This window comes from Carassius gibelio, chromosome A3, assembly GCF_023724105.1.
Source record: "Carassius gibelio isolate Cgi1373 ecotype wild population from Czech Republic chromosome A3, carGib1.2-hapl.c, whole genome shotgun sequence".
Taxonomy (NCBI): Eukaryota; Metazoa; Chordata; class Actinopteri; order Cypriniformes; family Cyprinidae; genus Carassius; species Carassius gibelio.
In genome coordinates, this window is record NC_068373.1 from 20244572 (window position 1) to 20258978 (window position 14407).

Below are 14407 nucleotides of genomic sequence, written 5' to 3' on the forward strand. Positions count from 1 at the left end.
CAAAGGTTCGGCAGTCCTTAAGTGGCCGCATGGAGGTAGTTATTATTATTATTATTAAATATTATTTATTATTCATATTATTATTGTCGTTGTTTTGAATTAATAAGGAGGTTATATGTTCGTCACAGGTTGACAAGGATGATCTGGTGGCCAAACCTGCGCTGATCGCCTCTGTCCTGGACCCACGCCATAAACATCTCCCTTTTTTTGCACAAACGGAGAAAGAAGCCGCAAAAGCAAAACTTATTGAAATGTGTGCTGCTTTGGTAATGGCCAATGCGGAAGGAGATGAGAAAGCAGTGTCTGCTACCCAAGCTGAAGATGAAGACCGCAGCCAAAGCAACGCCATGATTATGCTCCTGGGAGGTGACTACAGCACCCCTCGTCAAGCCACTGATTATCCAGAAGCAGAGGTTGACATCTACATGAGAGACGATCCTCCTCCTCTGGATATTAATCCTCTTGACTGGTGGAAAGCAAATGAAAGGCGCTTCCCGAAGCTGGCCACTCTAGCGAGACGTTACCTGTGTATTCCCGGTACATCTGTCCCATCGGAGAGGGTGTTTTCTGCCGCGGGTCTAACTGTCAACAGGCTGCGCTCCAGACTGACCCCACATCACGTTGATATGTTGCTTTTTTTAAATAAAAATTAGACAAGGTGTTGAGGTAGGGCTGCTATTTTTATTTAATGAAAAATCTTAGTCTCGAAAAAAATTGCCGGTTTTTGAAAGATCCGTTCAAACGGATTCAGTGTTTTCTTTTTGTCATCCTAATTTGTTAATTAGGCTATTTAAGTTTAAAAAATATATTTAGTGTAGACCTATTTTGTTTTTTATTTGTAGCCTATTATTTTATTCTATTTTTCTCTCACTGTCAGAAATGCTGCAGGTGCGTAGAAATTTAAACTGAATCCAGGTTCTGTTGAAGATCTGTTCTGTATTCTGCTGTTTGCACTTTGCATGTTAAAATAAACCCTTTGATAAAAAAAAAAATTGTTTGTATTTTTTTTAAAGGGTCACAGATACGCGTCAATTTTATTTGTATTTAATGCAAATTCAATATTATAATCTTATCAGTTAACGGTTAATAATCGATTAAGGAGCGGCGGTTGTCGGTCGGGAAAATTAATCGAAATGAGCATCCCTAGTATATATATATATATATATATATATATATATATATATATATATATATATATATATATATATATATATATATATATATATATATATATATATATGTGGCTGAATACAAATATTTGGACATTTATAAAAATTACATCAACTTAGCACCAACAAGCTTGTTAGCTAGACAGTTAGCATCAGCTAACAATATTTACTTATTTTCAGTACGATGAACATTCATGTCTGTCTACTCGTCTAGTTAATCCAAACAATATACATATGTATAACGTTACTGTCGATAAACAATATAAAAACAGACGTCACATAGGACATTTTAATAAAACTGTTAACATTACGGCAGCGGTGAATTTGAACATGCATGAGTTATTGTATTTAATCTGTGTTGTTTTAAGGTTTTTGTTGTTGTTGTTTTTTTTTTACCTAAAATTGATGTGTCTGCATCGTCTGCACTCGAGCATTTCAGTGGGCTTAAATAGATCTCTCTTTACAACGGATTTAGTTCTCAAACAACTGACAGTTTTGACCTAAATATGATTTTCAGTTACAATAATTAATCCAAAATGTCGACATAACTTACTTTTAGCAACATCAGACGCACGCGCGCTCACAAGATCTCCCGGTTCTTACTGACTCGCACTAAACGTTTCATTTGAATCAGTGAGTGGTCGACTCCAGAACAGCTGCAATCGGATCATTCTAATTCGTAAACGAATCGTTTGGTGCGATTCGCGATCCGATTTAAAAGTTTCTTTTGAAAAGACTCAGTTCGTTCATGATGAATCAGACACCGCTTCTGAGTGTCGGAGCACGTGATATAGGGAGTAACGATATGTTTTATGAAATGTAGTGAAGTAAAAAGTACGATTTTATGCTTTGGAATGTAGTGAAGTAAAAGTAAAAGTTGCTCAAAATAAAACTACTCCAGTAAAGTACAGATACTTGAAAAATGTACTTAAGTACAGTAATGAAGTAAAGCTACTCCGTTACTGTCCACCACTGGTGATTTCCAATCCACCTGCTCATCTTTTCCTTAAAGAAAGATGGGTCAGTTAATCTAGACTATTTTCCAAGTTTGTCTTGTTGTTTTTATCTTTTGCGACTCGCTATATGGGGGAGAAAATCTGCAGGCAGTTGAATGAGATCAGACAGGAATGTCTCTACTACGAGCGCCACAGCTCAAATCCAAACCATTGGACCTCCTTGGCCTTTTAAACATTGAGTGTATTACAATGTAAACTAGAGACCAGTCAAAAAAACTAATAATAATAAAAAAAAAAGTGTCAACAAAATTAGTCTTAATTAGACTTTTCATTATATTTTTTTATTCTATTTAATGCCGAATTTAAGATTTTAATTCACCTGAAACTTTTCATCTTGATATAAAAATGTAAAAAATTCATGAAGCACAGGATCATGGCAAATGAGTACAGAAAATTGATTTAATACAAACAGAAACGGCTCAAAAGCCTGACAGCATATAAAACTGGTTAAAGCTCTCAGCTGTTTTGTACACCACCATTGCTCTTCGGCTCTGTGTGCTGCTACGGGGAGTCTACGTGTCCCAATGACAGGCCAATGACAGGCACACACCCACCCGCATACACACGGCTTAAAACAGAACTGGCCACTACAAAAATTCTGAAAAACAACATTATAAATTCACTCTCAACAATACAATTTGACATTTATCGGGTGCAACAACATTCAATAGCAGACTCCCACAAACATCCAACCGGAATACTGTGTGCTTTTACACATGATGCAAAAAAAGAAAAATATGCATTCAGAAGGGTCACGATTTGACACAGCACAGTGGGTTGTGGCAGCAGAACAGCAAATACTGAGCTAGAGAGGAGAGATTTTTAGGCAGAAGGATTATGCAGAGGAGCGATATGACAGATGCATGTGGTGCCTTCCCCGATAGGAAGATGAAGTCTACTATAGCGACGTTTTCACCGCTGGAACTAGGGACATTGGGCTGGTACTTGGTGTGTTTCCACCGCAGAAAACAGGAACTAAAAGTTCTCGGTAAAAAAAAAATGGCCCTCAGAAAGTCCCTGCTCACGAGATGGTCCTTTTTCAAAGGTCCAGAACTTTCAGGGGCGGGACTTGGGCGCTAAACATGCTGATTGGTTGAGTTCACGCAGCATTGTGATGTCAACCACCATTTATTCGGATCATTTTCTAAATAAACTCAAATCTGCAGTTCATTTATAAAGACAGCGCCTATTTAAAAATGGGTATCGTCAATTTCAGAGATGATCAGTGGGAGCTCATTGCTCATGTTACCGACGAGAGCACTTTCAACTCGACTAATCCTGACATTTGCCGCTGGCTCTGATGTCTCGTTAATGTTTAAACATAAAATTTAATTCATTTTGAGAAATGCAACGCAGACGTCACCAGACTATTTGCCTAATCTTCACTGTACTTTAAACCGCAGTGGAAATGCAGAAAGCAACAGGTCTGGGAGGAAAATAGTTCCTGGGGAAAAAAAGTTTCTGGTACAATTGTTGGGTAATTTCGGTAGGAACGCATGCTTCTGCATTTAGTTTTGAACCAAAATCTGTGAGAAAACAAGTGAGAAGCATTTCAGCTTAACACCGGTAACAATGTCCACACCAACTATTGCAGCAAGCCTAGACCAATGATAGTGGATTTCATTGCTGTCCATGGCAACATACTACTTCCATGTCACTCATGACTCCACAGACATTAAAAAACAAAACAGCTCATAATCCCCATCATTTAAGACCATATTAGGTCTCATCACGTCTGCTGGTAGCAAAGACATCAGCTCGGCGACAGCAGCATCAGTGACCGTTTGAGTCCAGACCCCTCATAAGCCAGAGCTGAACACATATCAGCAAAACTTTGAAAACCACTGAGAGAGAATTTGGCATGGGGCACAATGAAATATATCATTCAAGTGGTAAGAAATCAACATTGAGGATTTGCTCTAAGCAGAAAGGAGCAGAAGGGGTTTTAAATTAACCTTAATTTCTCAATTCGCAGACAAAACCCTTATTTAACTGCAGCCTAGACAGAAGCACAAAGCAGAAATGTAAATGATGGTTTTCTATTACGGATCAAGCAAGCAGAACATTTGGCTATCTGACTGTAAGCTTAACTCACAACCCAAGTTCTGCAACTCATCTTTGAGATCCCTGCACACACCTCAGGTCTGCAGCTAGAAAACACAACCAAACATGGAGCGAGAAACCACAAAAGCAAAGATAAATAATTCCACTCCATCACCCAATAAAAGACATCTCAACCTTGAGCAAGCTGCAGAATGCAATGCAGAAACGATCCACATGAAACTGCATGGTGTTATGTCCAATCTTTCAATCAACTAATTTATTGTTTCTATTCTTGCTTATTTATATTTACATGTCGGCAGTTTTATTCTCATCTTATTTTTATTGTATGTGTGTTGTAGTCGTATCTGTATACTGGAAGATTGTGACACTAAAACAAATTTCTTGTATGCGCAAGCGCAATAAAGCTCTTTCTGATTCTGATCTTGGGTATGGATAGACTTGAGTCTAACTCAAAGCAATACCAGTGGACTCTCTAGCACAAAAACACACAGCCAAATGGGATAAAATGCAGTGATCTTGAAACACTCCATGAGATTGATTTTGATTAGCCTCTTTAGGCTCTTCAAGTATTCACAAATAAAGATATGCAGTGAATTCGGTTGTTTGTCATGCACTCCAAGTGCAAAATAAAAAATACTGCCAAGAGTCAACTAAAGACAAGCCTATGTCATAGACTGTCAGACTGTATGTTCTGCATAAAACAAAATAGTGATACCTCATGAATAAAGATGGACCAAATGCATAAAGACGAAGCAAGAAACATACAATACAGACCCCTCCATCAAGACCTGAAAGGAAAGTAAACAGACTAGCACATTGGTATGCTGAGTGCTAAACACAGTCAGCAAGAGGCATTGCTGTTCAAAGACAGACATAGTCTTTGCAGATAAACACACAAAACATCTGAATTCACGATGCATTGGCTAGACTAAGACAGAGATGAGAAAAGCATAAAGGAAAAACCCAAGAGAAAATGACCACAGTAGTTAAGCATTTCTGAAAGTGACGACGGACTGTGACAGCAGTCGCATTTGCAACAAGTTTTTGCTGAGGTCGCCACTAGCGACTAAAGAAATGTACATGGTATGATTTAAAAATTAGCATGTAATGACTTTTTCCGGGTTGTTTTGTGATAACATCTTTTTTTATGTTGCTGTAATAAACTGAGACAATGTGCATCAACATTTTAGAAGAAAACTCTGCCGAACAGCAGCGTTGACAGCACACCTGTTAAAAGCAGCTTCAGTTGTGGCGGCTTGAGAGAGTGGAAACATGCAAAGTTAAAGTGAAGAAAAGCAGTGTCTATTTAGTGTTAAACTTGAACAAACTACAACAGATAAAGCGGTCAGCTGTGTGGACATTTACAATATACAGGTGCTTCTCAAATTAGAATGCAGAAGAAAAATTCATTTATTTCAGTAATTCAACTCAAATTGTGAAACTCATGTATTAAATAAATTCATTGCACACAGACTGAAGTGGTTTAAGTCTTTGGTTCTTTTAATTGTGATGATTTTGGCTCACATTTAACAAAAACCCACCAATTCACGATCTCAACAAATTAGAATATGGTGACATGCCAATCAGCAAATCAACTCAAAACACCAGCAAAGGTTTCCTGAGCCTTCAAAATGGTCTCTGACAATCATTGACACCCTTCACAAAAATGAACTGCCAATAAGCTGGCTGTTCAAAGAGTGATGTATCCAAGCATGTTAACAGAAAGTTGAGTGGAACGAAAAAATTTGGAAGAAAAAGATGCACAACCAAACTGAAAGAACCGCAGCCTTATGAGGATTGTCAAGCAAACTGGATTCAAGAATTTTAAAGAACTTCACAAGGAATGCTCCGAGACTGGGGTCAAGGCATCAAGAGTCACCAGACACATAAGTGTCAAGGAATTTGGCTACAGTTGTCGTATTCCTCTTGTTAAGCCACTCCTGAACCACAGACAATGTCAAAGGCGTCTTACCTGGGCTAATGACAAGTAGAACTGGACTGTTGCCATTGGTCCAAAGTCCTTTTTTCAGATGATAGCAAGTTGTGTATTTCATTTGGAAACCAAGGTCCTAGAGTCAGGAGGAAGGGTGGAGACGCTCATAGCCCAGGTTGCGTGAAGTCCAATGTTAAGTTTCCACAGTCTGTGATGATTTGGGGTGCAATGCATCTGCCGGTGTTGGTCCATTTTATTTTATGAAAACCAAAGTCACTGCACCCGTTTACCAAGAAATCTTGGAGCACTTCATGCTTCCTTCTGCTGACCAGCTTTTTGAAGATGCTGATTTAATTTTCTAGCAGGATTTGGCACCTGCCCACACTGCTAAAAGCACCAAAAGTTGTTTAAATGACCATGGTGTTGGTGTGCTTGACTGGTCAGCAAACTCACCAGACCTGAACCCCATAGAGAATCTATGGGCTATTGTCAAGAGGAAGATGAGAAACAAGAGACCAAAAAAATGCAGATGAGCTGAAGACACTGTCAAAAAAATGTAACACCTCCTATATAATTGCATGTTACTAATGAAGAAAAACAGATGGGATTTGTGCAAGACTATGACAAGACAACATTTGTAGGATGCATTGAGGGGGAGCCCAAACTACAATCAAATGATGCTGAAATAATAATGGTCCACGACACTGGCACAGATTCTGTGTAATGAACAATTCTTTGTGACTGAATTCAGGTATAAATTTGGAAAAGACACTTAGTTCCCAATTTAACTGAACCATAGTTCCCAGGACATCTACAAGATGGATTAAAATGCTGATAAAGACAAGAAAACGTGAGCCAATGGCTCCTTAATTGTTTTTTTGTTTTTGTTTTTGTCTGGAGCCTGCGTTCTTGTTAAATAAAAGTACCTAAATCTCGCTGACTCCAAACTTCTGATCAACAACAAGGCTGAAAAAAACTCGACATTAGTCACACACACACAAAAAAAGTCCAAACACCATCCACCGTACTGCATTTTGAATTATGGGTGGAACTTCTGGTTTGGGGAACTTCCATTCAAGGAGACTGAAACAAATCATTTCAAATCAAAATAAAACTAATCCGTCTGTTTGACTGAATGAGCTGTCGATTTTCCTTCATGTTTCAGTTTCAGACATCATGAGAATAACGTAACGCTTGGTGTTTTAACGTGACATGTTATAACAAGAAGATCTATGGCAAGGGCTTTTCAGTCGCCGCATTATTTTCCTCATATTTATTTTCTTTTTCCCCTTTGCATTCCACGGTAGTAGTATGAAAAAGGACAACATATACTGCACATTTGTGGTCTGTTCTCCCGATTTAACTTACGATATATTTCCCATTAATAATTCACTGGAATGCACAAAATCTTAGAGCTTTGTTTATTTTTATAGGTAAATAGGGTAAACGTACCTATTGAGCTCACGTACCCATTAAGCACACTTCCAAATTTGAGCTCAAATTAGAAAATGAAAAAATAATGTATTATTGTACTTTGATGTCTTAACAACTCAATGTGTTTGTTGCCACAAACCTCCTGTAATTACAAGTCAGTCGGATCATTGCACGCCGAGATATAGGTCTCTGTGTGTCCACACTGTCTGGTGGCAATTTTGAAAGCTGTCTGAGAACTTTGAACAAAAGAGAAGCCCCTTAAATTTACATTTTTTTTTATATATATTTAAGCATTTATTTTGGGTAAGTTTCACTACTTATTGTAAAATTAAGGGAAGGCAATGTGTGTTACGTAGGCCTAATTCAGATTCATACTAAAGTGACATTTTACCCGTACGCTATTCCGGTGGAAAGAATCGCGCTTTAGAGGTTAATGGACTGTTGAAAGTATCTTGATTATGCTTTTATACTTTAAGATGTCATGTTGTTGGATGTTGTCATGATGTTGTTGGAGATGTTAGATATCATGACGCTGAACAGTTTATAAATTTATAGTATTTTCCAACTACAGTATTTTCTAATTTGTAATACAATTAATTGTAACATAACCCATTAATAGTTTTTGGTTTGCCAGAAATCCAACCACAAGTCTTTGAATGGAAGATGCTTACTTTATCGCTTTCCTACTGATGTAAAGCCCCATTCACACCACCAGCGACAGAGCAACATAATCCCATGCATTGTCAAAGAAGAGATTTTGGCGTGTCAAGTAGTGGTCGACTGAATTATATCCCCAAGGCCGATAAGTTTTTTGGGTTGGAAGATGTGTTTGGGGACCTTTATTTTGAAGGCACTGAGAGCGACAGCGCCCGAGTTATCTTTTACAGTTGTCTTAACAGTTGTCTTTAACAGTTCTGTCTAACACGGATAGAAATCGGTCTAATAATCAAATAGAACGGTTAAACAAAGGAATTAATGTATACAGAAAGTATAATAATGATTGCTTTTAAATTAGACTTATTAGTAATAGAAAGGCAAAAAATTATAATACTTTCTTGTTTGCCATCAACATGAAGCAAATACGCATTAATATCATTTAAACAAATCTTTGAATGACTAATGTACATTTAATATCAGAAACCTTGCAAACTTATTTGAATCCAACTGTGAAATCTGTGTATCCAGCGTGTTCATGCATTCTCTGTGTGACGGTCGATCTGTGTGAATTGAATGCTTTAAACTTTGAACTCATGATTTCAAATTATGCTGCGCTTTATGCATTTGCCCACAGTCATTTTCATGTCATTTTCACTGCGTGCTGTATGTAAAATGAGTTTTACCCTGGCTTTATTTGAAAAATATGATTCCCAGTGCACACAAACTTCCCAGAATACTGAGTGCCCTGTTGATTACGGTGTTTACTTCCTTTTTATTATATTTTTATTAAATATTTATTTATGAAAATTACCTTGTCATCTAAAGTATATTTATTTTACACATTTATTTTTTAATCCATTGTCAAATGATTTCAAATTTCTTAAATATTAATGTAGCTATTGCTCATTGTTAATGCATTAACTAAAGTTAACTAATGATGTCTCATTGTAAAGTGATACCTATGGGTCTTTAAAGTTTTTTTGCACTTTAATCGGTGTAAAACTTTTAACTTTATATATTTTTCTGTATTGCTTTATTGTATTTGAATGTTCAGTTATTTTTGTTATAAGACAAATGTTATTTAACCTGCTATGATGTATTATAAAATTTTCTTTAATTAAATTTTAATACCGTGATTCGCAATTAATCGCAACAGGAAAATTGGATACCGGCATATCCCTACACCTAATTATTGCAGTCTTAGATATGTGTGCTCCTATCAATATTAAATTATTAAATGTTATATACTAATTTTTATTAATGATTTGAATTGGCTTTTATTTTAATGTTTTCAATGTTTCATTGCAATTTACTAGGGCTGGGTATTGTTAAAAATCTTTCGACCCGGTGCCAATTTCGATACCTCAGTTTTGATACTGGTTCCTAACGATACTTTTTCCGATACCTTGTTTTAAAATCAATTTCAACAACAACACAAATACATTAAACACAAAACTTTTCTTTTTATTTTTTATTTTTTTCACCTTAATTAAAACAAATTCTGGTAACACTTCACACTCAGGATAACATTATTAATACAACTGGTTGTGCTTTTTGGATAGGGGTGCGCCATTCAGGGGCAGACTGTGACCAAAAAGTTGCCCTGGACTTTCTAGCCCTCAGCAGCCCACCACATCATAACGCAAACGCCCCTGTTTTTATGTAATTTTTTTAATTTAATATTTAAGTAAAAAGTTTGGGGATTTTAACCAATAGGGCAACTGATCCTCCGTTGAAAAAAAAAAAAGAACAGCAGCTGTTCATTTAGCGACTCCTAGTGAGTGATACATGCTCATCAAGACACAAACATTCTTCTAGAACTCACACGTTGCATTCAGTTAGCAGATCCATTTGAATCATGCACGAAATAGAAGTGTATAAACTCAAACGATAGCTTTATGTGCATTACGGATTAACTTGAAGTCTTAATTTATTTGAGATGTTCAATAATAGATCATCTTTGGCTCGGTAATACAAGTTTATGATCCGATTAGTGAACCGATGATTCTTTTGAGTCAATCTTTTAAAATAATAATTTATTTTGTTTAACGAAACCAGTGTTTCACAAACTGGATATATCTGAGGTGCAGGGCTCGCAAAATCGTTAGTCCGATGGGCTATCGTGAATAGTGATGTAAAATTCCTAACTTGATTCGCGTTGTTCACTCGCTTGAAGGGGTGAAACGGATCGTAGCTGATCGTTTGGACTAGTTTCTAAATCTTGCTGATTCAAGCATTTTAAACAATTTGCGCGCGTTCGGAGCTTGCGCTCACTCATTCAAAGCACGCGCTGTGAGTAGCATTTCAGACAATACGCATACAGAGAATGAATTCATCTTTCACGTATCGTAACTTCTGAATGAACACATACACACACAATCATAATCAAAATAATTGTCTCTGCAAGTATTCTCGTAAACACAGTCGGTTATGTTTTAAGTGAACGTATACAGTGGCCTGCTGCTTAGAGAAATTCGCTGTACCGGATTAATCTGCCTCTCCCTCTCTGTTTTTCAGACGATGTGAAAGGGGGCGTGTTTCAAGATATGCAATGGAGTGGACCAAACTAAACAGGGATGGAGGGCAAAACACTCATCCAAACAAATGCTTCATTAAATTGGTGGTATTGCCGGCTCTGGTTGCAATACTCTTATCGCATATGTTGCACTTTGCTGACTCAGCATCCACTTTTATAAAGGGTAGCCACACTTTAGACCTCTTTGGCATTGTAAAACGGAAAGGTTTCGAGAAAAAACAACTAAACTTGTGTTGTGTGACTGCGAGAATCTTCAGAAATCCTCCCCGTCACATCATGTGGTCGTGGACAGCCAAATGGACCATAAAGGCATCTAAGTTCGTTACCCAGCCCTACAATTTACATTAACTTTTTGGTCATTTCATATGTGCTTTAGTGTTTTTTTTTGTTGTTTTTTTACTTCTACATTAATTTGTTTCATTTCTTTTTTAGTTTACCTCCAGTTTTGTATTTATTCCAGTTTTTATATGAATAATAAAGGTTAATCTTTCATGAAACTAATTTTGCATATTTTGCAATGTCCCCCAGATGAGCAGACAGGAAGCCCAGTGCACATTCCCAGACCTGTAGCTGCATCTGTAAATTCATGTTTAAAGGTGGACAATTATAATAAATCATTTTTTACTAATTTATTTTTTAAACATTTGAAGAAACAGTCTGCTATAGTACATTCTGTTTCTGCTTCTGGTTAGCTCGAAGTACAAACCCTACTACTTCTCACATTTGGGGGTTTGGATAGCCAGTTGAAAAATAGAGAAATAAATAAATAAAATCAGGAGAAAATATAGGCTATAAACTAAACAAATGTGAAAAAATAGTTACTGTTGGGAAAATAAACATTTCCTGATGCTATTGGCCTGAAATTGATTTTCCCCCACTAAAATTCAACTTGATCTTTTTTTATTACATTAACCTATAATTTCAAATGATTGTTCATCTTGTTTAACCGTTTTTAAATATATATATATATATATATATATATATATATATATATATATATATATATATATATATATATATATATAAATTCAGTTGAACACATTCAATGTAACTATTATAACTTTTTCCACCCTTCCTGACAGCGCTTGATAGACTTGTCACTCATGCTAGCCCTGAGTGACAACACAGATAAGTAGACCAGCACACAGCCTGCAGTGCTCTACATGCCCAGAGTTTGTAGCGATTCTTGCCCCTGTCTACGCTTTTTCTGTCATCTGAAAAAGGACATGAGACTGGAAATTGACAAGAGCCATAGTTAGGGTTTCACACTTCAGAGAGCCTGTACTGCAGGGGAACGCATGCATGCTACACAATCATTCAAATATGCATCATGATAATAATCTTTAAGCACCAAATATAAATACAAAACTTTTCTAACAACTGTAAAGAAACATAAAAATGGTTTCTTCCCCAAATGAAAACTATCCAGAATAGTATATTTTTATTATTTATTAAATCTGGATTAAATTCATCTACAGAGTAAATCTTTATCTTGGCATATGTTTCTAAAATTAGTTTGATAAAGTGAAGTTGAAGGTGAGCGACCATGGTTTAGTTCCTTTATAGCCTAACTTTGTTTTGTGAAAATTATCTTGATGAGCAAAACGTGCAAGTATCATGAACTATGGCTGAACACAGAGCTTATTTTTTTCGATAATCCAAAATCTTATGGAAAAATTATAATGGGTTTTGTCGTGTACCAGTGTGATCCCAACAGCCGATAGGCCTGCGTCATAGTTCCAGCACTCTGTTATCAATTGTTTAAAGAATAAATAAATGCTGTTAATTGTGTTGCCGGCCCCTGACAAATTGCCAAGGCAAAGCTCTCAGTTGTCTGCTGACCCTAATCTAAACTAAGGGCTTCACACAGTTCGTAGGCACTCTAATAAAAGCCTGTTTGTTCCTGTCAGCACTCCACGCACAGCTCAACTGGGTGGTTTTAGAAACCCTTCTTTCAGATGGGGGCTGGACAACTTCTTTGACAACATGGACCATCTGCCTACACATCATTGCAGGACAAAACTATCCCAGCCTCTAGATAAATCAACAGAAATCCTTCCCAGAAGGACCATAAACAATTATATTAAGAAACCCTCTGACATGGTTTGTCAAGACAAAAACAACATTCCTCCTTACATTGCCAAAGAAGGTCTACAGCACAGTTTCTCAAGAGATGCACAGAAAATCTTACACGCATCCCTCAATAAAAAACTATTTTAATCATGACATGCCAAAACTCAACGGACCAAACAGATGCCAGATCTGACATCAGCAAGTAAACAACGGATCTCTCTCATCATGCATCAATACTACAGACCTTGCAAACTGACAGGCAAGTAGTCTTTATATCAGCTGGCCTAACTTGCAAATCAGGTATGCAAAATACAGCACAAACATGCCATTGTGCAAGACGAGAATCAGTCTGAGACAAAAAAACAAAACAAAACAAAGCCTGTATTATTCACATATATCAAGGCTAACGTCTTAGCTAAGTTAAAGCGCAGTTGAGTAAAAACAGCTTATTTATTTATTTATTTGAAGCTTCACGCTTCACACGTAAAAGCAAAAAAAATTTACATTCAAATAATTGATATTACAGTCAGGTGGCCGTTTGCTGATATTGTCTTCACGTAGGAGTTTATGTCTCAGTGCCAGGCCGGGGACAGCTGCGGTCAAAACCCCTTCTCAAATTAACAACATACCCCGTCAAAGGGGTCGAATAACGACACTTCTCAAACTTCGACGGCCATCTGGATATTCACTGGAAATTTTTAAAAATGCATGAGGTAAACTGGAAAGCGACACGTACAGTTCAACTGGTCTCGAGCTTGTCAATGCTAAACTGGGACGACTGCTATTTTCCAGTGTCATAGAGGCAGCCCCAGCTCAGCGGCTCAAACAAACAATACCAAACTGTACGAAGCTCGGCTCTCTAAAATGGACGTTCATATAATATGTTTCGGATACGTTCAATTCGTGCAGCATTTTTACCTGGAAATCACGTTCTTCGTTGAATCTAGAGAATCTGTCGGCCATTTTCTCTCCTGTTCGCCTCGTCTCCTGCGTTCCGACTTGTTTCTCTGTTGACCGAATCGCCCAGTAAAGTAAGCGGATGAGCGATAGACCAATGGCAGTGCGCCATTGTTGATTGATGGGCTCGCTGTCCAATCACCTCAGCGCGTCGTACTCCGAACGCATTGGCTCTGGAATACAGCATTTTGAACCATCGCAGGAGTTTATTGTCCACAGTATGAATGGCTTCATCTGCAGAGAAAGGTGCTGAACACTTTTACAACATTTTCGCATTCGCTTTAAAATGTGGCTTAAAGTTGCCTAGTAGGCTATTATTGTATACAAACCGTTTAAAGCTATTTAATATGAATGAATTACTGAATAATGTATTAGCTGTACACATATAACATTTGTCATTAATGTGATTATTTTTGTCAGCTGCCTTTTAATACTTTGAGGGCCCCTTCTGGTGCCAGAAAACAACAACAACAACAACTACAAAAACATGGCTCACAAGCTTGCCAAAGTAAAAATAAATAAATAAATAAACAAAAAGAAAGAAAGAGGAAAAAAGACAACCTTTGAA

The 14407-nt window shown here is 37.1% G+C and overlaps 1 protein-coding gene across 6 annotated transcripts in view; it reads right to left on the minus strand.

Moving 5' to 3' along the window:
* Nucleotides 1–13922, minus strand: part of LOC127951437 (G patch domain-containing protein 8) — a 45328-nt gene extending 31406 nt beyond the window's left edge. For 5 of the 6 annotated variants that reach the window (XM_052549338.1, XM_052549340.1, XM_052549337.1 and 2 more), the window contains exon 1: nt 13801–13872. Coding sequence is in view for 1 of the 6 variants with exons in the window: in XM_052549329.1 (XP_052405289.1) it covers nt 13801–13845 (45 nt within the window). In the remaining 5 variants the exon portion in view is untranslated. Of the gene's footprint in view, nt 1–13800 lie in introns of all 6 variants that reach the window. The other variant, XM_052549329.1, reaches the window with a different exon arrangement.
* Between the last annotated feature and the right edge of the window lie 485 nt (nt 13923–14407).